At 37.4% G+C, this 23305-nt stretch overlaps 1 protein-coding gene across 1 annotated transcript; it reads right to left on the bottom strand.

Moving 5' to 3' along the window:
- Positions 1-317: 317 nt before the first annotated feature.
- On the bottom strand, positions 318-23054 carry LOC121391689 (adhesion G protein-coupled receptor E2-like). The gene is made up of 13 exons (XM_041523229.1): positions 22907-23054; positions 19717-19836; positions 19007-19126; positions 18499-18621; positions 14965-15111; positions 14450-14569; positions 13290-13409; positions 11211-11330; positions 5357-5476; positions 4426-4531; positions 2289-2371; positions 642-907; positions 318-440 (listed from the first exon to the last, which is right to left on the bottom strand). Exons 4-13 carry the CDS (start codon positions 18566-18568, stop codon positions 318-320), a joined length of 1275 nt encoding a protein of 424 aa, XP_041379163.1. The 5' UTR covers positions 18569-18621; positions 19007-19126; positions 19717-19836; positions 22907-23054.
- Between the last annotated feature and the right edge of the window lie 251 nt (positions 23055-23305).

Below are 23305 nucleotides of genomic sequence, written 5' to 3'. Positions count from 1 at the left end.
ACGGAAGCATGATATTTCTAGGAAATGGCGTCTACAGTATCAAGGAAGGCGGTGGGGTGCAATATTTTAAAAGGGCACCAAGAGTACTCCAAATTACATTAACAGACATTATATGGGAGTCCTCCCCTGAAACACCAAGCTAGTCACAATATTACATGCCCCCATTAACAATAAATAATTGTATTGTATTTCTTTGAAACACACTGGATTTTGGGGCGTATCAACCGTGTGGCTTATGGACTAGGAGATGTGTCATGAATAATGTGCATGGCTTATTTCTGAAAAACTATTTCATAAATGTATATCACCCTATACACCTACCAGCAAATATTCTGGTATCGTATGCACTTACATGGATAATAGCCCACATATCGGTTCTTTGTCTTGTTTTCTAGGATCTGCGATTCGTCATACGAAGAAGAAAATCCATCCAGCAATTTCTGAATAATACAAATACTGTATTACTCATCATGATATGCATTGAACAAATCTAACTAATCTGGACAGAGTCAGTATAAAATTACAAAAAGTCCTTCTAGTGCTAGATAAGGTTAACGTTGCATGTGCAATTAACCCCCAAAATCAAGTATTGTACCTCTAAGCAATCACAATATTCCAGTAAATGATAGTCGTATCCAAACCTTGTATTCTGTTTCAAAACCACCAGGTTGGTTTCTGATGTTCTCAATAATGCGAGGCAGTTCGCTGACCACCACTCCACCCTCTGGCAGGATGAAGTCAGAAATGTTGTAGTACTCTGACCCATCTGCCCCCATGTTGTCCTGTTCGTCCACCTCTTCTATAATGGAATCAGTTTTCCGCGTGGCTTTCTTTTCCACTGTCATTTCAGTTCCCTCTGGCGAAGGTCGTGGCTGATCGCCTACATTGGCGTAGACGTTGTCCAATTCTTTATGAAATGCAATAGGTTATAATCTTAAATTGAAATGTGTCTGCTATTTACAGTTGAAAATGTTGTCAAGTATATATTATTATTAGACAATATGATAATGTTTTCCGTATATAATGTAGAGACAAATTAATTACTGTGGTGAAATATTTCATGTTTTGTTTATTAGGCGTAAAATATTGTTTGTTTCCGGGAAGCTGACGTTGATTACAAAAAAGCCCGACGCTAATCTCTTAAATTAATATGTACGTGGAAAGAGTACATGATTAACCACTGGCGTAGGAAGGTGCCAAAGGGTGGGGGAACACACACACACACACACACACACACACACACACACACACACACATATATATATATATATATATATATATATATATATATATATATATATATATATATATATATATATATATATATATATATATATATAAAACCATCACTGCTGCTACTGGATCAGGAAAAGTGGCCACCCTCTATACTACACCTCACTCCCACTTCATACGCCTATAATAACATTTCATCTGGACCCGCAAGAGTGAATGTAGTTTTAAAAGATAATATTAAAAACCAGACCTACTCTAATTAGTTTTTCAGGAAACACACAATATTTAGACGAGAAATTCTATATATTATTTCAGAAGCAATATTCACATAACTTTATTACCCCCAGAACACTGGCAATGTCAAGGCTGGGGTGCCTTGAGTCATCGTCTTACAAATGTAGAATAATATATATATATATATATATATATATATATATATATATATATATATATATATATATATATATATATATATATATATATATATATATATATATATAAACATAATACTGAACAGATGTTTTAATTGGTTCTAATTACCATCTTAACCATTTTGTCTTGCCAAATCAAAACATAAGTAGCCCGACTAGGTCATTAGATTAGGTTTTCAGATGTAATGAATTTGTCGTGCATCACCCCGTGCAATTATAATATTCCAAACACTGTCTAGAGTAATTTAAAGTTTTGTTTACTGAAACCACTAGAGCACATTGATTTCTTAATCAAAGTATACTGGATGTCTAACATTTGGTAATTCTGTGATAAACCTAGAGACGAAACCCGATACATTGTTTTCATTTGCAGAATTGGATTCTTTTTATATGTACTTTCTTACAGACAGGACAGTGCATACCACGGTTTTTAATATATCAATCATGGAGCACTGATTGGGACGGAAACATCCAGAGAATGGGTCCGCTGGGGTGGAGGCCCGGCAACAAAATGGGCCGTAACAGGGCTAAACTCTACCATCCAATCACATCAGGCGAGTGCTCTGCCGACTGAGCTAGATCGTGACCTTCATTTAATGTATCAATAAAACACACATGACTCACTGATTTCTTTCTTCGATTTAGGGACACTGATGTCTGTTCCTTCTTTATGTCCGTCATCCTCGTGCTTTGCCAGTCGTCTTCGTCTATAAAGTAGAATTAATTAAAATTCATCAGATTTCTAGATTTAAGTGTAAATGTTTTAATGATCACAACCAAACAAGTCGACAGTGTTTTATAATAAAATATATTACTGGCGCGTTTTGTTCGCTACTAGGAACATGGAATACTATGCAAAATGTGTGTTGTGTGTTTGGGTATATGTGTGTGTGTGTGTGTGTGTGTGTGTGTTTATGCCGGTGTGTTAGTGAATGTGCGCGTTTGTGCTAGTGCTTGTGTGTGTGTATGTGCGTGTATGTGTGTGTGTTTATGCCGGTGTGTTAGTGAATATGCGCGTTTGTGCTAGTGTGTGTGTTAGTGTGTGTTTGTGTATGTGTGTGTGTGTATGTGTGTGTGTTTATGCCGGTGTGTTAGTGAATGTGCATGTTTGTGCTAGTGTGTGTGTGTGTCTTTCTGCTATGTGTGTGTGTTTATGCCGGTGTGTTAGTGAATGTGCGTGTTTGTGCTAGTGTGTGTGTGTGTGTGTGTGTGTGTGTGTGTGTGTGTGTGTGTGTGCGTGCTTTTATGCTGGTGTGTTAGTGAATGTGCGTGTTTGTGCCAGTGTGTGTGTGTTTGTGTGTGTGTGTTTATGCCGGTGTGTTAGTGAATGTGCGTGTTTGTGCTAGTGTGTGTCTGTGTGTTTATGCCGGTGTGTTAGTGAATGTGCGTGTTTGTGCTAGTGTGTGTGTGTCTGTGTGTGTGTGTGTGTGTGTGTTTGTGCTAGTGCGTGTGTGTTTGTGCTAGTGTGCGTGTGTGTGTTTGTGCTAGTGTGTGTGTGTGCGTGTGTGTGTGTGTGTTTATGCCGGTGTGTTAGTGAATGTGCGTGTTTGTGCTAGTGTGTGTGTGTGTGTGTGTTTGTGTGTGTGTGTGTGTGTGTGTTTGTGCTAGTGTGTGTGTGTTTATGCCGGTGTGTTAGTGAATGTGCGTGTTTGTGCTAGTGTGTGTGTGTCTGTGTTTGTGTGTGTGTGTGTGTGTGTTTGTGCTAGTGCGTGTGTGTGTGTTTGTGCTAGTGTGCGTGTGTGTGTTTGTGCTAGTGTGTGTGTGTGTGTGTTTATGCCAGTGTGTTAGTGAATGTGCGTGTTTGTGCTAGTGTGCGTGTGTGTGTGTGTTTGTGCTAGTGTGTGTGTGTTTATGCCGGTGTGTTAGTGAATGTGCGTGTCTGTGCTAGTGTGTGTGTGTGTGTGTCTTTGTGTGTGTGTGTGTGTGTGTGTGTGTTTGTGCTAGTGTGTGTGTTTGTGCTAGTGTGTGTGTGTATGTGCTAGTGTGTGTGTCTGTGCTAGTGTGTGTGTGTATGTGTGTTTGTGTGTGTGTTTGTGCTAGTGTGTGTGTGTGTGTGTTTGTGCTAGTGTGTGTGTGTGTGTTTGTGCTTATGTTTGTTTGAGCGTGTGTGTTTGTGCTAGTGTGTGTGTGTGTGTGTGTGTGTGTGTGTGTGTGTGTGTTTGTGCTAGTGTGTGTGTGTGTGTGTGTTTGTGCTAGTATCTCTGTGTGTGTGTGTGTGTTTATGCCGGTGTGTTAGTGAATGTGCGTGTTTGCGCTAGTGTGTGTGTGTGTGTGTTTATGCCGGTGTGTTAGTGAATGTGCGTTTTTGTGCTAGTGTGTGTGTGTGTGTGTGTGTGTGTGTGTGTGTGTGTTTATTCCGGTGTGTTAGTGAATGTGCGTGTTTGTGCCAGTGTGTGTGTGTTTGTGTGTGTGTCTGTGTGTGTGTGTTTATGCCGGTGTGTTAGTGAATGTGCGTGTTTGTGCTGGTGTGTGTGTGTCTGTGTTTGTGTGTGTCTGTGTGTGTGTGTGTGTGTTTGTGCTAGTGTGTGTGTGTGTGTGTTTGTGCTAGTGTGCGTGTGTGTGTTTGTGCTAGTGTGTGTGTGTGTGTGTGCTAGTGTGTGTGTGTGTTTGTGCTAGTGTGTGTGTGTGTGTTTGTGCTAGTGTGTTTGTGCTAGTGTGTGTGTGTGTGTGTGTGTGTGTTTGTGTGTGTGTGAGAGAGAGAGTATATCTTTCTACATTTGTCTCTATTTTTCTCTGTATGTGCATTTTGGTAAATAAATACCTTATTACAACGACTGCGATTATTACAATCAAAATGATTAGCACAGCAATCCCTGCAGCAACTGCAGCAATCGTGCCAGTCAAATCAGGTTCACCCGTATCAGCCGCTGGCAAAACACAAATCAGATTAAAGCAACAGCCGTCAATGGATAACAAAATAACAAAGACATGTTGAAATTTGATCCATAGGTTATAGTAGATATACAGATTTTAAAGTCTGAAATTGACACCAGTTTAGCGCAGTTTACTTAATTACTTATTTTAAACCCTAGCAATATTCTTCTTTTTTCACCTTTATAAATGTATTGTCATTATTTTGACTTATAAGTATATAAACAATATACCTCAGTGTACACATAAACATAAATATTAACTCATGTCTCAGTGCTCGAACTTACAGACGGCACCGGCTGGATAAAACTTACTGCAGTCAGTGAAACTCCTCAACGACAGTAAAATTAGTATATCTGGTGTAGATTATCTGCCAGTATTTAACATTGGTACATTTGAAATATGTCTACATGCAACAAAATGAATTTTTTGTCATATTTATTTGCTGTAAAAGTGACCGTTTAAAAAATGCAGTGGGAAGGCTCAAAATTGCCATCGGTGGGCCGTTTCACCCACGGTAAATTAAAAAACAAATGATGTGGGTGGCAAAGTTCTTACTTCGAGCTCTGGGGCCTAATTCACAAAGGTATCTTAGGCTCTGCTAGACAACAAAGCACCCTCTTTGCAAGTATTATAGCATTGCACTTCGAGATCGCAAAGTTGCGAGGGTTTAGTGAATTAGACCCGTGATGTCTGTATATCATCATTCTTCATCCCTATCTATAGAGCTTCTAATGATATATTATAATGTACTAGCTATTAGTGTGAAATAATATACTTTAGTGTCTGTAGTAAATTAACAATTTCTTAAAACTAATTACCTGCACATGTTTTTTCATCTTCAGAATATCCATGAAGGCAGGTACACGTGTATGATCCATCTGTATTGTTGCAATGCGCATTGGTATCACACATTGTCTGTATAAGACACTCGTCGATATCTGGAATCAACCGAACATTTAACAACATGACTTGAACACAAAATACACTAATTTCCCTTTCCAACAGACAAGTTGTTTGGCATTATTGTTCAGTTATTCCAATGTAGATGTTGTATTAAATCACCTCATCATTAAAGCCATAATGATATAAATCACAGCCGATGATTAGTTATTCAATGTGCCCTAGTGGTGTTGTAAACAAACCAAACTTTAACTCTCAATAACTATGGAATTTGAACCTGTATGGTTTACACGAGAGGCATTGTATACAACCGTCAGATGTAGAAACTATGCATTAGCTGTAAACAGTCCATAGACATTACAAATATTAAATAATATTATACATGTACAGCACATATTTCATTGTAAGGGGGAAAAAATTGCATTATATTCAATATAATATATAATAATAACTAGTGTAATAAATATTATATATATACTCCCCTTAAATATTATCACTTCTCTCCGTTGTTGCTCCTTGGACATAGTGTTACATGTATACATATGTATGTTTGGTTGATTGGTTATGCTTTTGTGTTAATTGTTACTATGTAGAACGTTTTGGGTTTGTTAACTGTATAACATTGTAGTTGTGGGTTAATTGTTACTATGTAGAACGTTCTGGGTTTGTTAACTGTATAACACCGTAGTCATGTGTTAATTATTACTATGTAGAACGTTCGCTACATGAAATATTCTGGAACACAGAATGTTTACAAATCATATTATGTAGGTGCATTTTGATTGACTGCTAATTTGAGGTAGGTGTCAATGACGCCATGCATCATTAAAAAGACAATGACGTCATACATCATATGTTTATAAAGAAATACAGTGACGTTATTATGGAGAGTCTGCAGGGTAACACACAAAAACCAAGACTTTATTTTACTAAATGTTCTAATCGTATCAGATACACCAGTAGAATTCATCTCAAGTAACATCTGCTGTTGAAGGTTCAAGTGTATAAGGATACTAAAAAGAGAACTGAAGATTGAAGACTGAAGAGAAATAATTTCTGGAAATAGTGCACTTTCTCTATAGACTATTAGTATGACTTTTACTATCTGATTATCATTGTTTATAATTAGTTTCTCTGTGAATATTGATTTTTGTAACTGTATTTTAACTGTGTTTACTATATTAAATTTTAAATATCATTTGGTGTGATTGTTTGTTGGTTTCACGCTTAAAGGTTATTTCTACCATAACAATAGTTACAGTGTTATTAGTTGTTTAACGTTATTAATGGATAATAGCTGTATTCTTTTAAAAGAGCCTGGTATTTGAAGGACTGAACAATAAATTGTTTTGTGTTTTTCTGTGGCTTTAACATTAATAAATATATTGTTTTAATTCCGTTGAGAAACGTATTTCCATCATTCTACTGTCTTAATATGTACTGAACAATAAATTATTTTAGAAGCAATTTGAACATTAATAAATATATGCCTTTGTAATTCTGTTGAAGAACGTATTTCTGTTCATTCTGCTTTCTAAATATTTATAAAACAGCATAAATATTATTAAATCAGTCAATCAATCAACCATTTGACTCTTAGCTTATCTACTGAACGATTAACCACATCTTGGCCACATCGTCCGTGATTCTACGGTGGATGTGTTCAAGAGAGGGGGGTTGGTGGGGTAATAGGGCTATTGCAATTTACAGTTTGAATTAGAAAAGTAGAAACAAAAACCTCAGTTGTTTTTAAGGTTAAGGTTTTAACGACACAGCGACGGCGCAGACTTCACAGGTGAATTTGAAAGAAGTCTGGCAACTTCGAGCCATACCACTATTAGTTACACTGTGCAGCACCTGCGACACTGCTAGAGCACATTGACTTATTTATCACTGGCTATTGGATGTCAAACATTTGGTCATTCTGATATACAATCGAGACTGGTCTAACGGCCACCTGTATATAAGGATCACCTGTCCATAACGGCCACCATAATCCCGCACAATGCATTTTCTTCTTTATTTTATCTGTATATAATAGCCACCTGAGCAATGCGGCCAGCTACCACTATTTGTGGACCAAAATCAATGGTTGGACCTTCTATAACGGCCACAAGGTACATTAACCAATAATTTTTCTTATCTCCACAATTAACAGTTGAACATGCTATAATGGCAGCAAGATATATGCATATATTATAAAACTGAGAATAGAGACATTGGGATTTTGTTTAAGCAGGTACACGCTCCAGTGCATCAGTCATGGTATCAGCATCTCAGTTGTGGGTGATGTTGTCGGTCATTTTAAAGGTGATCTTTCACTGGGTTACAGTAAAGCTTGCACTAAGCTTACATCACTCTTCAACACTGAAAGGTAGTGTATTGCAAGGTGTGTGACTTATTATACACAAAGCGTTTGTGGCAGTCTTCTACGATGTTAGTTCAGTCATTACCCATGGTCAGACTTGCCATTTGTTATTTAATGTATCATGTACCTGCAATCTTGTGTGGTTCATGACCTAATTTTATAGGTAACAAAAACAAATACCGCTGAGATAGATTGGCGGTCACATAAAACAAAAATATAGTGAAATACCATAATCGCTTGAGTAATAACTTAGAATTCCAGCCATGCACATGTCCACATACTAGTTCGATTCAGTTTATTACCGAGTACGTTCAATTAAAGATAAATGACTTTTTTACAGATGTCCATAACGGCTTTTTTTGCCAGGTCCATTGAGTGGCCGTTATATACAGGTTTGATTGGGTAGTCTTAGATAACAAACCTGCCATAGTTTTCTATTAGTAGCAAGAGATCTTTTATATGCATTATCCCATAGACAGGATAGCACATACCACGACATTTGATATACCAGTCGTGGTGTACTGGCTGAAACAAAAAATACCCCAAATGGGCCAACAGACGGGGATCGATCCCAAAACGACCGTGCATCAAGCGATCACTTTACCAATAGGCTACATCCCGCCCCCAGTTATGTACAATTATAATTTGTTTAAAAAAATGCCTAAATATGAAATGAATTAGTCGCAAATACAGCGGGCAGCCAAAACCTAAAAATATATATTTGGACTCCATTCCACTCCTTAAGCCCTAAATTGCCATTTCAGCAGAAGTTGTCGAAACATTGCCAGAGTTAGTAATAACTTCAAGTTAACAGGAATATTAGGTTAAAATCCAAGTAAGATTAAAACATAGATTAGGTTAAATCAAGATACATAATTTATATTTAAAATACTTTTATACATAGACTGGGAGGAAAAAGACAAAAAGAAAGAAATGTTTTATTTAACGACGCACCACTCAACACACTTTAATTACGGTTATATGGCGTCAGACATATGGTTAAGGACCACACAGATATGGAGAGAAAAAACCCGCTGTCGTCACTTCGTGGGCTACTCTTTCTGATTTGCAGCAAGGGATCTTTTATATGCACCATCCCACAGACAGGATAGCACATACCACAGCCTTTGATATACCAATCGTGGTGCACTGGTTGTGACGAGAAATAGCCCAATGGGCCCACCGACGGGGATCGATCCAAGACAGACCGCGCATCGAGCGAGCGCTTTACCACTGAGCTACGTTCCGGCTCAGACTGGAAGGAGTGATAAGTACGGGGGAAAATGTTCGGGGGAATTATCCAAGGAGTGAAATGGATAGCGAGGAATTTGCTGGGTAAACGTATTGGAAAGAAATGACTGGGGTAAAATGTCATAGCTACCTGTACAATTCTTTCCATCTCCAGAATATCCATTTTGGCAAGAACATGTATATGACCCTTCTGTGTTGTTGCAGCTAGCATTCATATGACAATGACTCTGCCCAAAACATTCGTTCACGTCTGGAAGCGAAATACAGTTTATTTGTTAAAATCAGAACCTTTGTCTCTGGTACAATATCTACAGAGATACTATTTCTTACACACTAGTTTGAGAGAACGCTGTTTAACATTTATGATATCACATGGTGATATTGGATATTTTGTAAATTGATTGATATAGACATCAACGCCAAACCGTCCACTGAATGTAGCACTACCTATACCGATTTATACCTGTGATACACAAGTTAACTGTTATAATAAATGTAGATGCCGTAAATGTGTTTTAATAGGCAAATATATTTAAATATCTTTCAAGCATTTAGCTTTTGAGGATTTGTAGTAAAAAAACTACTTTTGTTTTTGTCTCCAATAGTAAATAGTTAAAATAACGCAGAAACAGTATTGGTTACAAAGACTGTGCTATGCGTTTAATATCTTTAATGGTGACGTAAACTGTGTATTATTTTATCAAAAGCTGCAAATATATATTCTGGTTAAAAAAAACGACCATAATTATGATTTCAGTACATTCAAAACTAAGTAGTTCATTGGAAATTTAATCTACATAGCCTGTTCGTACGCGTTGGGGAAAATGACGGCGTGGAATTTTACAGGACTTTAGACATATGAATAATTCCTGATCCGATATTTGATATTTATGTATATAACATCTATTCTTTTGTCTGTGTTGTTATAACTATTTGTTATTATAATATTACAATATTACTTCGGCAACTCATAGTTTTTCGTGTCATTATCAACAAATGTGTTTTTTTGTGATCCTTTTACACTAAATATCTGCTGCAGATCTAATGTTACAGCATGGTGACATGTATACCAAGTGTACAATCTGATCCATTCCATCCTACTTGACATCCTCCATCGCAGAAACCAGTCTGTTGATTGCATGGTGAAACTGTAGAAATACATTTACGATTGTCGCATAATTTGCTGCAGTTACGACCATATGTAACATTGCCGTGACATGCTGAAAAAGAAGAAACAAATAGTTAATTATAATTAACGCCACCCTGCTTACACTGATAGTATTTCTTGTTGACGTGTAGTTATTTATCAAACGTCTGAAATATTGCTGTGCGTTGCTTTGCTCCAGAAGATGGTTATTCACAATGATTATCGTTTTATCTATTATCTATTTATTTCTACAATCGCCTGAACTATTCTCGGTTTTACATACTTTATAATGAATACAATTATATGGTGTGATTTAGTTCATTGGTAGAGCCCTCGCCTGAGGTTTCGTGGTTCACAGGAACGATTCTACTCGGTGTCACCACGATCTAGTCGGTCTTCAACGATTAATATATCGTCTAGTGGTGTGCATTTTGTTGCACGCGGGACACTTTGCCGCTGAGTAAGAATAAACTAAAAACTGGTTGGTCTCTGTCAAGACAACACAATAAATTTCTCCATCTACTGTATCGAATGCAGTATAAAGAAAATACCAAATTAGTTTACAGTCTCAGTCTCTCTGTCTCTCTCTATGTCGCTCTCTCTCTCTCTCTCTCTCTCTCTCTACCCGCATCATTGGGCTATTTCTCGTTCCAGCCAGTGCACCACGACTGGTATATCCACGGCAGTGGTATGTGTTATCCTGTTTGTTAGATGGTACTAATGGAAACATGTAGCGGGTTTGCTCTCTTTGACTATACGTCAAAATTACCAAATGTTTGACATTCAATAGCCGATGATTAATAAATCAATGTGCTCTAGTGGTGTAGTTAAACAAAACAAATTTTAACTTTGGAAGGTTTCTAGTACAAGTACTTTATAACACATTTTTATCTGTTAGCATACAATGTTGTTCCTCGATATTAAATCGTTAGTACTTTGTTCGTATATATACTGTCCTATTGTTCATAATAAAATCAAAGAGTCAGTTATTTTAGAGTTTAATTACCTTCACATGTGTTTCCATCTCCCGAATATCCATGTCGACATTCACATGTATACGACCCGTCTGTATTTGTACAACTGGCATTCTTATCACACAGGTTCTGACCACTACACTCGTCCACATCTGAAATGAATAATAAAACGTATTTGAACAGATTGATCTTCTTAAAGGTACTTCACACTAAAAATAAACTTAGTAATATTCCTGATATAAATCAGATGAGAAATGAAATCTCTTGAGTGGCGATGTCTTAATTTTATTTTTAGTAATTGATCTTGACCCTTGATTTAGAGAGGCGAAATGTGAACTCGTTTTTCGATACCATGGCCCTTTTCCCGTCTGTGAAGTTTCGTGAAAATCGGATGAGAAACAAAGTCGCTGGAAGGGGTGACGTCCAATTTCTATATGTAGAGGGGGTGGCGTCGTGTTTCTGTTTGTAGTAACAGTGACGTAGACTTTTGATGTAGACTGGCGAATCACGAATTCCTTCAAGATATCACAATCCTATGCCTATAGGTGAAGTTTCATGACAACCGGGTGAGAAATGAAGTCGTAGAGCGGTGAGTCGTATTTCTATTTTACTAAGTGACTTTGAACCTTGATGCAGAGAAGCGAAACGCAAACTCGTCAAATATACAATGATACTATTCCTGTATATCACGTTTCATGAAAATCATGCTAAATCCTCATGAAATGCTTATCGGGAGAGAGTAATTTCTTTCAATTGTTCAATGAAGAGTAGTCATTTAAAGACTAGAATAGTATATGCATTATTAAAATGAACATGTGCATCATGACTTATTATTATAAACGTGGTATTTATATTGTAGTGAATTTATGTGTCTACAATGCCATTAAAATATGTTTGTGTCAGATGTTTGTAAAATACAATTTTAAATATAAACATAAATTTATACCATAGATACCAAACATATACTATATATCAAATACAAAACGGCCAATCATTATGCATCACTAACATGATTTCAGCTCCATTTGTTACTATAGTATTATTTTAATTACAGTCACAGTTAGTTATATTGAAGGGCTGAACCAAACACATTGACATAACTGTGCTTCGAGATAAATATAGGGGTTGTTGGTAAAAAGTATGACATGGGACAATTTCTGGAAATCAATACATCATGGACTCACGAAATAATGTAGACTACAATAATGACTCTTGAATATAATTAGTTATGAGTTCAGTGGAATAAAAATTGCTCATTTGCATCCATGCATATATTTATGAATTTCAAAATATTCTCGACATTGATATTATTAGATCTAGTTATATTTTTTTTTATTATCTCGCTAATTTCTAGACAGTCTGGAAAACGTTAATACAACAGTTATCTGGTTGCGTGAAAAAGGGAACCGATGAATTGGAATAAACTCTATGCTGAATAATGTTAAAACTTATATTGAAAAATACTACTGAGTGTTAAATACATGCCAACTCAAACAAATGTGTTTACTAAAACTTTCTGAGTAAATAAAAAGGTTTCTTCACAATTTGACATCGAATTATATACATTAATCTCATTTTAACACAGAGGTGAAAGCAAAATGCTAGACCAGCCTTAGCTGCATTGCTATCAAAGTAATCGATAGTGCAGTACATCAAGACTAAAGGTAGGACCGGATGTGTCCTTTATGTTGGCTATTCCATCTGTTGTTTTCATAACTGCATTGTAAACTCAGATTTACCCTATGCAATTTGATGATAAATTGTAACGAAACTGTGTTATTTATACTGAATTATTTTGTTTTAATGTTATTTGAATTTGTATGAGTTTTAAACTTAATAATATATTTGTATATGAATTCTAACATTATACAGCTATATGTCGATCCATCGGTTCCCTTTTCACGCAAACGGACTACAGTAATATTTTTACACTTGTCTTTGTCACTTATGCTAAGATGTGTAACATTCGTGAACTCTTACAAACTTTACTCCATGAATTTTGATACCATATCTCCATTTAACACATAACTACTTGTAATGTGAACAAAATAATGACACATTAATTAAGTAATATTGCTATCTTTATATTTGTACTTAAGAAACTATATTACCTGCACAGTCTTTGCCGTCTCCAGAATAACCATGTCGACAAGCACAGGTATATGATCCGACAGTGTTGTTGCAATCAGCGTTCATGTCACATGGATTCTGTTCGACACACTCGTTTACATCTGAATTCAATAGTAAATAAATTCACTGCATTGTATCTTATTGTTATCTTATTGTTATCGTATCTTATATGTCACTCTAGTATACTTTCGGAGATGTCTTAGTTCTATTTAGGGACTCACCTGTCCCAAAATGTTTGACATCAGATTCAAAACAAAATCAGGGTACGTGCGGTCAGGCAATAGCTTATGGTAAGTAAAGCAATGAGCATATAAAGTTTGAAACATTGGCCACCATCGCCATTTTGTCTTTCTAATAGTTATATCCACGTTTACGATGTGTATCGGTCACTACCCTGATAGTTTTGGTCAAGAGGCCTCCAAGAGGTATATCCTGCTTTATATCGAGTTAATTACTATAAATAGAAATTAACAAATAATGCAACACGCATAAATGGACTCTCATATTTTGTTCTCGAACCTGTCCATTTGAGTTATCTGCATTGCACATGCAAATGCAACCACGTGTAGTTCTATTCGTGTCTCTTAGGTAGGTAGGTATGTATGTAGGTAAGTGGTTAACCCGTTTTACGTGTTCATATACCACAGGGGTTTCGTACACGTGTCTCTTAGGTTTGTAATCCGTATATGGAGATTGAAAGAAGTAAGTATGGTAGATGCAGATTTTTAAAAACTGATTTATTTGTAAACATATTATCGGATACTAATGTTAGATACAGAAAAAATATTATTGAAATATTGAGTGAAAACAATAGGATCTGCCCCTTTTTTCTTCTTAAGGCTGGATTGTTAGAAACATATTGTTAGGCCTTGGACACAGACACGGATTATCGTCCTTACATGGTTACAATAGCTAGCTTTTCCAAATCATTGGCCCAAAACTTCTGTTAATAAATATATATACATGTATATGTGAAGCATTTTGTGGGCGCAGTTTCCCGAAATTTGACGTTTGGTATATACCATTTCTATATACCATACCCAACTAATTAAATAAACATGATAACATCATTCTCATTAGCTACTCTATGATTTTTTATTTCGTAACACTGCCATATAGAAATAGTAGTTCGCTTAATTACCGTTACAATTGTGTCCATTTCCAGAAAATCCAGTTTGGCATGTACATATATATGACCCCTCGGTGTTGTCGCAAAGCGCATGGGTGCCACACATGTTCGATCCAAGACACTCATTTATGTCTGAATTGAAAGTTAAATTTAATTATTAAATAAATTTGAAAATGTCACATGTATCTCAGAGCTCTTCTAAATGCGTTAATGAATTTAAATATTAATATGAATAAGGTATTTGGAATTTTATACTGATATGTTCACATGACCTTACCTGAGATAGCGTGTGATTATTATTCAAATGTATTCACTTATGAGCCACAAACTCTGCGTTACGCAGAGAAGAGAACAAATTACAATACTGTGCTTCAGTCGTTCAGAATAGTTAACTGTTTATGACACATTATTTACGCTAGACACTCAATTAGTGTGTACTAACTGGCTTCTCTTGTTATCTGCCTAGTTGTCAATAGCGTTATACATTTTGTGTATATAATATGTTCCACGTCAGGGTAAGGATATACCTTTTGTACAGTCCGATCCAGTCCATCCATTTTGACATCCGGCATCACAAGCACCTGCCTTGACATCACAGGAGGAATTGCTGAACTTACATTTACGTTCTGAGCACAGCTTTGTACAGTTAGGACCATACATGTTCTGCTGACAGGCTAAAATTACAAAGACAATTACAAGAACAATAACAATAATAGCAAGCATACAGATCATGTTGCTGGTGGTAATACTACTTCTGCTGCTGCTTTATGTGATGGTTTGGCGTACGTCAGCATTTTGACGATTTTTGTTTGTTTAACGGACTGACAAACAGACAGGCATGAACACGTGCATTCACACATATACATACATCAATACATACATGCGTATGGTTTGTTCGTGCTTGCGTGTGTCAAATATAGATAATGCGATTACATATCAAGCAACACAACGCGTTTAACTATAAGCATTAAAGTTTAACTGCATAATTCGTTTTGGTATATTTGTTAATTGTACCAATGACGCCAGACCGCAATGTCACATATACAATTGTACAATGTTGTACAATTCTAGGGTTATACTTGGGATAACACTGGGTATCTATAGGCTAATCTTTTTGGCTACTTGTTTATTGTAGTTTTTAATATATACTCTTCAAAAAAAGAAACGCAAAAGGGTACAAATGGGTTATAACTCCGATTTTATGTTTCCTACCGGTTCATGCTTTGTGAATATAAGGTCATTGCATGTCCCAAACACATTCCCACGGTTACATTCGATAAAACGCAGCTACTGTACAATAAAGTTCCAAAATGTGAATATTCGCAAAAACGCAGCCACGTACAAACCATGTCACTACTGCACGTGCGTTGTCTGCACGTGCAACATGAACACCGACAGTTTAAAAGTGCAGGGTGTTCGCTTGCCTGGCCTCTGTATCTGGCCGACAGTTGACAATCCAGGACATGCCACGTCTCAGTGAACCGCAGAGAAACAATGCCATCGGCCGACTAGACGCAGGCGAATCCAGAACGGCCGTTGCCAGGGCATTCCATGTGTCCCCAAGCACCATCTCCAGACTGTGGGACCGTTACCAGCAACATGGATCAACACGTGACCTCCCTAGATCCGGTCGACCACGGGTCACTACCCCCGGGCAGGACCGCTACATCCGGGTACGCCACCTTCGGGAACGATTGACTACTGCCACCTCCACAGCCGCAGCAATACCAGGTTTGCGCAGGATATCCGACCAGACCGTACGGAACCGCCTACGTGAGGTAGGAATTCGTGCCAGACGTCCAGTTCGAGGTGTCATCTTAACACCACAACACCGTCGACTCCGACTGCAGTGGTGCCAGATTCATCGACAATGGCCTCAACTGCGATGGAGACAGGTGTGGTTCAGTGACGAGTCCCGATTTCTGCTCCGACGTCATGATGGAAGATGTCGCGTGTATAGGCGTCGTGGTGAACGTTATGCGGCAAACTGCGTGCAGGAAGTGGACAGATTCGGCGGGGTAGTGTCATGGTGTGGGCAGCCATCTCACACACTGGCATAACTGACCTGGTCCACGTGCAGGGCAACCTGAATGCACAGTGCTACATTGACCAGATCCTCCGGCCACACATCGTTCCAGTTATGGCCAACGCCAACGCAGTGTTCCAACATGACAACGCCAGGCCTCACACAGCACGTCTCACAACGGCTTTCCTACAGAACAACAACATTAATGTCCTTCCTTGGCCATCGATATCACCGGATTTGAACCCAATTGAGCATCTATGGGACGAGTTGGACCGACGCCTCCGACAGCGACAACCACAGCCCCAGACCCTGCCCGAGCTGGCAGCAGCCTTGCAGGCCGAGTGGGCCACCATCCCCCGGGACGTCATCCGTACTCTGGTTGCTTCAATGGGCAGGCGGTGCCAGGCAGTTGTCAACACACGCGGAGGCCACACCCGGTATTGACTCCAGATGACCTTGACCTTGGTGGTGTGTCCTATCACTTACTCACAATGGACTAGAGTGAATTGTGAACAATCCTGCAACATTTGGTAATTATCGGACTCACCATTCAATAATTAAATCAATTCTCCAAATGTTACGACAATGTGGTTTTGCGTTTCTTCTTTTGAAGAGTATATAATAAATTTTAACTCTATATTATTTTATTTTATTTGTATGCCCGTTGCTCCCCCCCCCCCCCCCCACATTTTAGTGGGGGGGGGTGCAGTTAAATATATATATATATATATATATATATATATTTTTTTTTTTAATATTTAAATTGGTTGGGGTTTCTCCGCCTTGCCCCCCCCCCCCCCCCGTTTTATTTGGGGGGGGGGGCGGGCGGGGTTTTATTTTTAGCCAATTACTTTTACTTTTTGTTTTGTTTTGTTGTGTAATGTATTAGACTGGTTGGGGTTTCTCCGCCTTGCCCCCCGTTTTGTCTGGGGGGGCTGGGCGGGGTTTTATCTTTAGCCGATTAGTTTTATTTTTTGTTGTCTTGTTTTGTTGTGTAATGTATATATGTTGTATGATTGAATGTGTGATTGTTGCTTGGATTATGGGGGGAGGCTTATCTGGCAGTAATCCCCTCCCCGTTCCGGAAACTGCACCTTATACATGTATATAGTTCGTCTTTTTTAATTTGTTTAATATCTATTTTAAAAATAAAATAAAATAAAATATAATGTAGGTTACTGGCATGCTCGCTCATTTAATCTGTTTTATATTTTTTTATCATTATTTTAACTATGTTTTAGATTTTTAATTAAACAATTATATAATTAAACAGGGCAGGTAACTGGGTTGGGACACTTTCCTAGTGACCTTCTACTAAAGCTTTAGGTCACTCTACTAGTGACCTTACAAATGATTGCCATGACTGGATCGAGCTGCGGTTGGACATGGTGGGGTGGGGGGTGGGGTGTGTGGTTGTGGTGCCGGTGGTTAGGTTTTTTGGGGCCATAGGGCGTAGGCGGTTTGTCCGTAGGTTTCTGTGAAAGTTCCGGCCCCACTTCTCGCCCCCTCCCCCCCCCCCCCCTTCCTCCTGGTCACACCAAGGCCCGAAATACGATTGGTAATCATTTTAAATAAATATTAAATTCAATATAACTTTTCTGTGGGCCGGGCTTACCCCTCTACCCTTTCCCTTGCCTCTGGGGACTAAATAAATGTTGTTTTTTTTTTGTTGTTTTTTAAATAAATTATAATGTTTGTATTTTTACTTTTAGACTTCCCCATCTAAATTTGCGTTAATTTTAAATAATTATATAGGTGTAGAGTAGGGATTTCTGTATTTCTTTTGGGAACGCATTCAAAATTATTAATGTCGACATAATATATTTACTCTTTTTGACCTCCAGTTTAAAATTTCAAAATTTTATTATAGTTAGGTTTTTCCTGCCCCGAGTCAGACCACCGATTATATCGGAGGCCGGACTGGGGATAGGCGTGCTCGAAACCATAAAGGTATGTGAGCACGTTTAAAACATATCTAATCTAATCTAATCACATATACATAATCTAACATTGTCGCACTGCAAGCTTCAGTTACCTATGCACGTGTGTCCATCTCCAGTATATCCATCTCGACAAGTGCACATGTACGATCCAGGTGTATTCATGCAGTCAGCATTTGTGGTGCACGTACTCTCTCCATTCTGACATTCATTCTTGTCTGTATTATACAGTAAAATAGCGAAAAGTGTTAATGCATTTTAATTTTCACCAACATAGGGAAACACGAGACATAGTGTTTTGGTATGTATAATAGGATTAACAGAATGGCAGTCACTGTTGACAATAGTTTGTTTTAACATCCCTAGGTCTAACAATCTTTTCAAGGTTCTATGACAAAACCTAACTTGTGCTAGAGGGGGTGCTAAATATATGGATATGTTTTTAAAATTATATATCAAAACGAAACTACTGTCACTGTGTTCAGATTGAAAATACCTTTGCTGTGCGTTATTACAGTTGATGATAGCTTTATGTTTGACCCTTCCAAACTCAAACTAATTTTAGAGATAAAAATGGCAAGTCGTAAGTTTCAATTGTATTACCTGCACACGATTGTCCGTTTCCATAATATCCACTTCGGCAGGTGCATGTATATGATCCATCTGTGTTTTCGCAGCGAGCATCCGTGTGACATGAATTCTGTCCTAAGCATTCGTTCACATCTGTATTCAATATCAAAGTGACTTCATTTTATCTGTTATCTGGGTATATTGTGTAGTAAATATTTGACTTTATAAATATAGTAGAATGTTTTGGGGGGTGGGGGATTTAATAGTTCTCAATGAAACCTAAATGGATATATTTTACATATATTTAATTGAATTACTTACAATCTTGTTTTGTTACCTCACCAAATATCATTAATAATTAGTCTTTGTCTACGTTAGGACCACCTCCATCTTTGGAGAAACGAACATCAGTTCTGTGGACATACACAGTAACTAAAGCGTATGTGTCTGCTTACTTTCTGTTTTTAGTATTTTGTCATGGAATCTTTGGTAAGCGTCTAGCAAAGGCTGTGTGTGACTTTGAATAAGTGTTATTTAATACAACAAAAGCCCTGTACAAATGGTTAATCATTATTAAACATTCAGTGAAACTTTAGAGTATGACTAAAATGCTTTAAAGCGGTTTTTAATATCACAAAGGGGTTCACACTTGTGTGATTATATTCCATAAATTACAAACATACATAATCCAGAAAACGTATGCTGCCTATTACACTATAAGACTAAATATCACCATTTAATACCTTTACACGTGTGTCCATTTCCAGAATATCCAGTTTGGCATTTGCATGAATATGATCCAATCGTGTTTTTGCAAACAGCGTTCTTATCACATGGGTTCGATTCTGTACATTCGATCACATCTGAAGTTAAATATTAATTAAATCATTAAACACGTTAATTTTCACGTTACATAATATATGTATTTGCCTACTTAACTTTTTCTCAACACAACATGTGCTTGTTATGTGTTTCATTTTTTATTTGTGAATCTAGACAATCAATACATTAAAAATGTGTTAAATCACTTGATAGAATGAAATATCAATTTCCCTACAAATATTTCGCTATTACATGAGTTTGCGTATTTCGACCTATAATAATAAGTAACTAGACAACTCATTATATGGGACGGTGATAGGAACATGCCTTCTTTAGTCTATTGCCGAAAGAATATCTCATTAGGGCCAATTGAATGGGATTCTATACACAGACTGCAACTGTGCGAGCTGCCCAAGTGGTCTGCTTAAAGAACAACCTGATTACATTTCTCGCTAAAACGTCGACATTCACCTCAGTGTATAACAATTCCAGCATAGACTGAGACCAGCAGTCCGTCATGGTTTGAAGGTATATAAAAGACAACTAATGCTTCGTAGAAAAAAAAAACTTCAAATAGAAATCTGGTGCAGTCAATTTTGGCTTCGTAGAGATTTGCATTTTTAAAACACAATTGTTATATACATGTGTGTGTGTGTGTGTGTGTGTGTGTGTGTGTGTGTATATCTATCTATATATATATATATATATATATATATATATATATATATATATATATATACACACAGAGAGATACGGGTGAACGCATGCCTTGACCCCCCCCCCCCACCATACACACACACACACGCACTCCACACACACACACACACACTCCACACACACACACACACACATGCACACACACATACACGCGCGCGCGTACAAGTATACACTAACTTTGCTGCCTTGAACGAGTTCAGCAAAGGACTTTGAGATCGCAACGGCTCTTTGGCAAACCTGGTTAAGTGTTTGTTATAGGACATTCCCCCAATACTTTTTCAGACGTCTAAGAGACTGCATGCAACAGATGATCGAATGTCTCCATGACAGGTATATTTTCAGAATTTAATAAACAAACGACCTACTGTTTAATTCTATTCTCAGCCCCACCCAATTATGACGCTCTGATATGTGGACCACTGTAAACTGTAATGTGGATTTGATTGTTCTGTATATGTAAAACAAACCATTAAATGGTATATACGGTATTCATCATCAGTCTAGTTCTAGTTAGCTCCGTGGTCTAGTGGATAAGGTGCTGGACAATCAAGCTGACGAGTGTGGTTGAAATCCCGTCAAAGGTGGCTCATACTGACATTCATCTTTCTGATTTATCACCGTCTCTCTAACACCCTCTGCTTATATTAATATAAAAACAATTCCAATTCCTCCAACGATTTCAATCTGTCAGATTACGCCCATAGCTAAACGTGATGGAAAATGCACGTGTGTGGCACGGATGGCACTACCATGTAAAATTCTTTAATCTCATTGGTTGTTTGCCGTTGGACAAATCCCTTATACCCCTGTGGGCGGAGCCAAATTCTCTTATACCCCGACTGTAATTTCCAACAGTTTCCAGCCACCCCAGTTAATGCTAAAGCAATAATTAGATTATAAATAAATAAAGTTTTTTTTAATTATTATTAATATCTGTTTCAGACAATTTCGTATTACAAACATTTGAAGTTAAAAACTCGTTTATTGATGGAACTATTTTTCTTCACTGGCAAGTGGTTTCGTTCGCGTCCGCGTGATACGGCTCCGTTAATAAATTGTTAACAATTATTGTCTGGCGTTATTTTCATTTTTGGCTATATGGTTTAACATGTAGGCAAGATAAATTCGTTGTAGAATCATCTCTTGGGGTATATGGCTGTTTATGTACCCTCTGTGTGAACACACAGAGGGTACATAAAAAGCCATATACACCTCGTCATTCTTCTACAACTTACATTCTCTTTTTTCTGTCTTTTTGTTTTTTTTAGAATTATCCGTTTTTACTTTTTGATTTGTTTTGATTTGTTTTTGTTTTGTTTATTTTTTGTTCTTGGAGGGTCTGGTGTGAGGGTGTGTTCTGTGTTCTGTGTTGTTTTTGTTTGTTTGTTTGTGGGTTTGTGTTTTTTCTATTTGTGTTTTTGTGTTCGTTGTTTAATTGTTTACTATAACTCCATTTCGTTCTATTGATGCAAGTTGAAATATATTTAGTTAAATAGTATTATACTGTCAAGTCATTTATGTTGTTTTACATGTCAGGTTGATGAAAGCGAAGCGCCTTGTCGTAAATTAGAGCATTTGTTTACACTGTGCATAGAGGCGTTGGACGGAGCTGACGCCACTTCGCCCCAAGCTATACCACTGGACGTCACAAAAACGAAACAAAATGGCTGCCGTTAATTAGCAGGAATAATCACGGTTTTTTACTAACTCTAAAATTACGCGTTTTTCATTTCTTAGTGTCAGTATGTATTATACCAGCTTGGCATCCTCCAATACAGGTGCCAGCCATGTCGCAGGATGAAGATGTGTCACGGAAAAGCCACTGTCAAAGGTGGCTCATACTGTCATTCATTTTTTTCTGATTTATCACCGTCTCTCTATCACCCTCTGCTTATTTTAATATATAAAAATAACTTTTCAATTCCTACCACGATTCCAATTTCTTTTGACCTTGATCTGTTAGACGGGTGGGAGGTAGCCCAGTGGTAAAGCTATCGCCTAATCAGCGGTCGATGTGGGGTCGATCCCCGTTGCTGGGCCCATTGGACTATGTCTCGTTCCAGCCAGTGTACCACGACTGGTATATCAAAGGCCGTTTTAACGTCACAGACTCTTCTTTCACTCTATTGTAACTTTATCCAAACGAGTTACAGGTTTGTAAATTAACTAAAGTTAGTGTCCATTTTTTTACGAGTTAAAACTAGGGTCTGTGCCTTTAAATTAGTTTGTGTTTTGGGTAGCAGAAAATATATATCGTCATAAGTTTCACGAGTTCCATGTACTATATAAAGAAGACATTTTGTGTAATAATTAGGGTAGAAAAACAAAACACTGCATGTATATCAAACGGCTTAGTCCGGTAAAATATAGGTTAAACAATAAGGAAAAACATACCTTCAGTACAGTCCAAATTCTTCCAACCAGCTTAGCATCCTCCAATACAGGTGCCATCCATGTCGCAGGATGAGGATGTTTCAGCACATTTACGAGCATTACACATCTTGGTACAGTTTGGACCATATTTGACATTAGGTTCACATGCTAAAACGGAAATTATTTAAATGGTTTATAGTATTTTGTATAACACCAAAAAGCACTGTAGTTTAAACATTCATAAGATGCCTATTTTTATATGATTTCATCACTGCTCTATAAAACAATTTTGACATAATTTCAGACTAGGTTCTAAGTGTGTTATAATATAGTATTATGTATAACACCAAAAAGCACTGTAATTTAAACATTCATACAATACCTATTTTTATAACATTCCATCACTACTCTATAACACAG

The sequence above is a fragment of the Gigantopelta aegis genome, unplaced genomic scaffold (assembly GCF_016097555.1).
Source record: "Gigantopelta aegis isolate Gae_Host unplaced genomic scaffold, Gae_host_genome ctg2837_pilon_pilon:::debris, whole genome shotgun sequence".
In the NCBI taxonomy this organism is placed as follows: domain Eukaryota; kingdom Metazoa; phylum Mollusca; class Gastropoda; order Neomphalida; family Peltospiridae; genus Gigantopelta; species Gigantopelta aegis.
This window is presented reverse-complemented; position numbering and strand designations above follow the sequence as displayed.

Excerpts from the sequence above, each read along its gene's own strand:
- LOC121391689 (XM_041523229.1), bottom strand. The coding sequence starts at position 18,568 with ATGAATACACCTGGATCGTACATGTGCACTTGTCGAGATGGATATACT. Across the intron at positions 15,112-18,498 it reads AGATGGACACACGTGCATAG|CCTGTCAGCAGAACATGTAT; the intron begins GTAACTGAAGCT and ends TTGTAATTTTAG. Across the intron at positions 13,410-14,449 it reads AAATGGACACAATTGTAACG|ATGTAAACGAGTGTGTCGAA; the intron begins GTAATTAAGCGA and ends TATTGAATTCAG.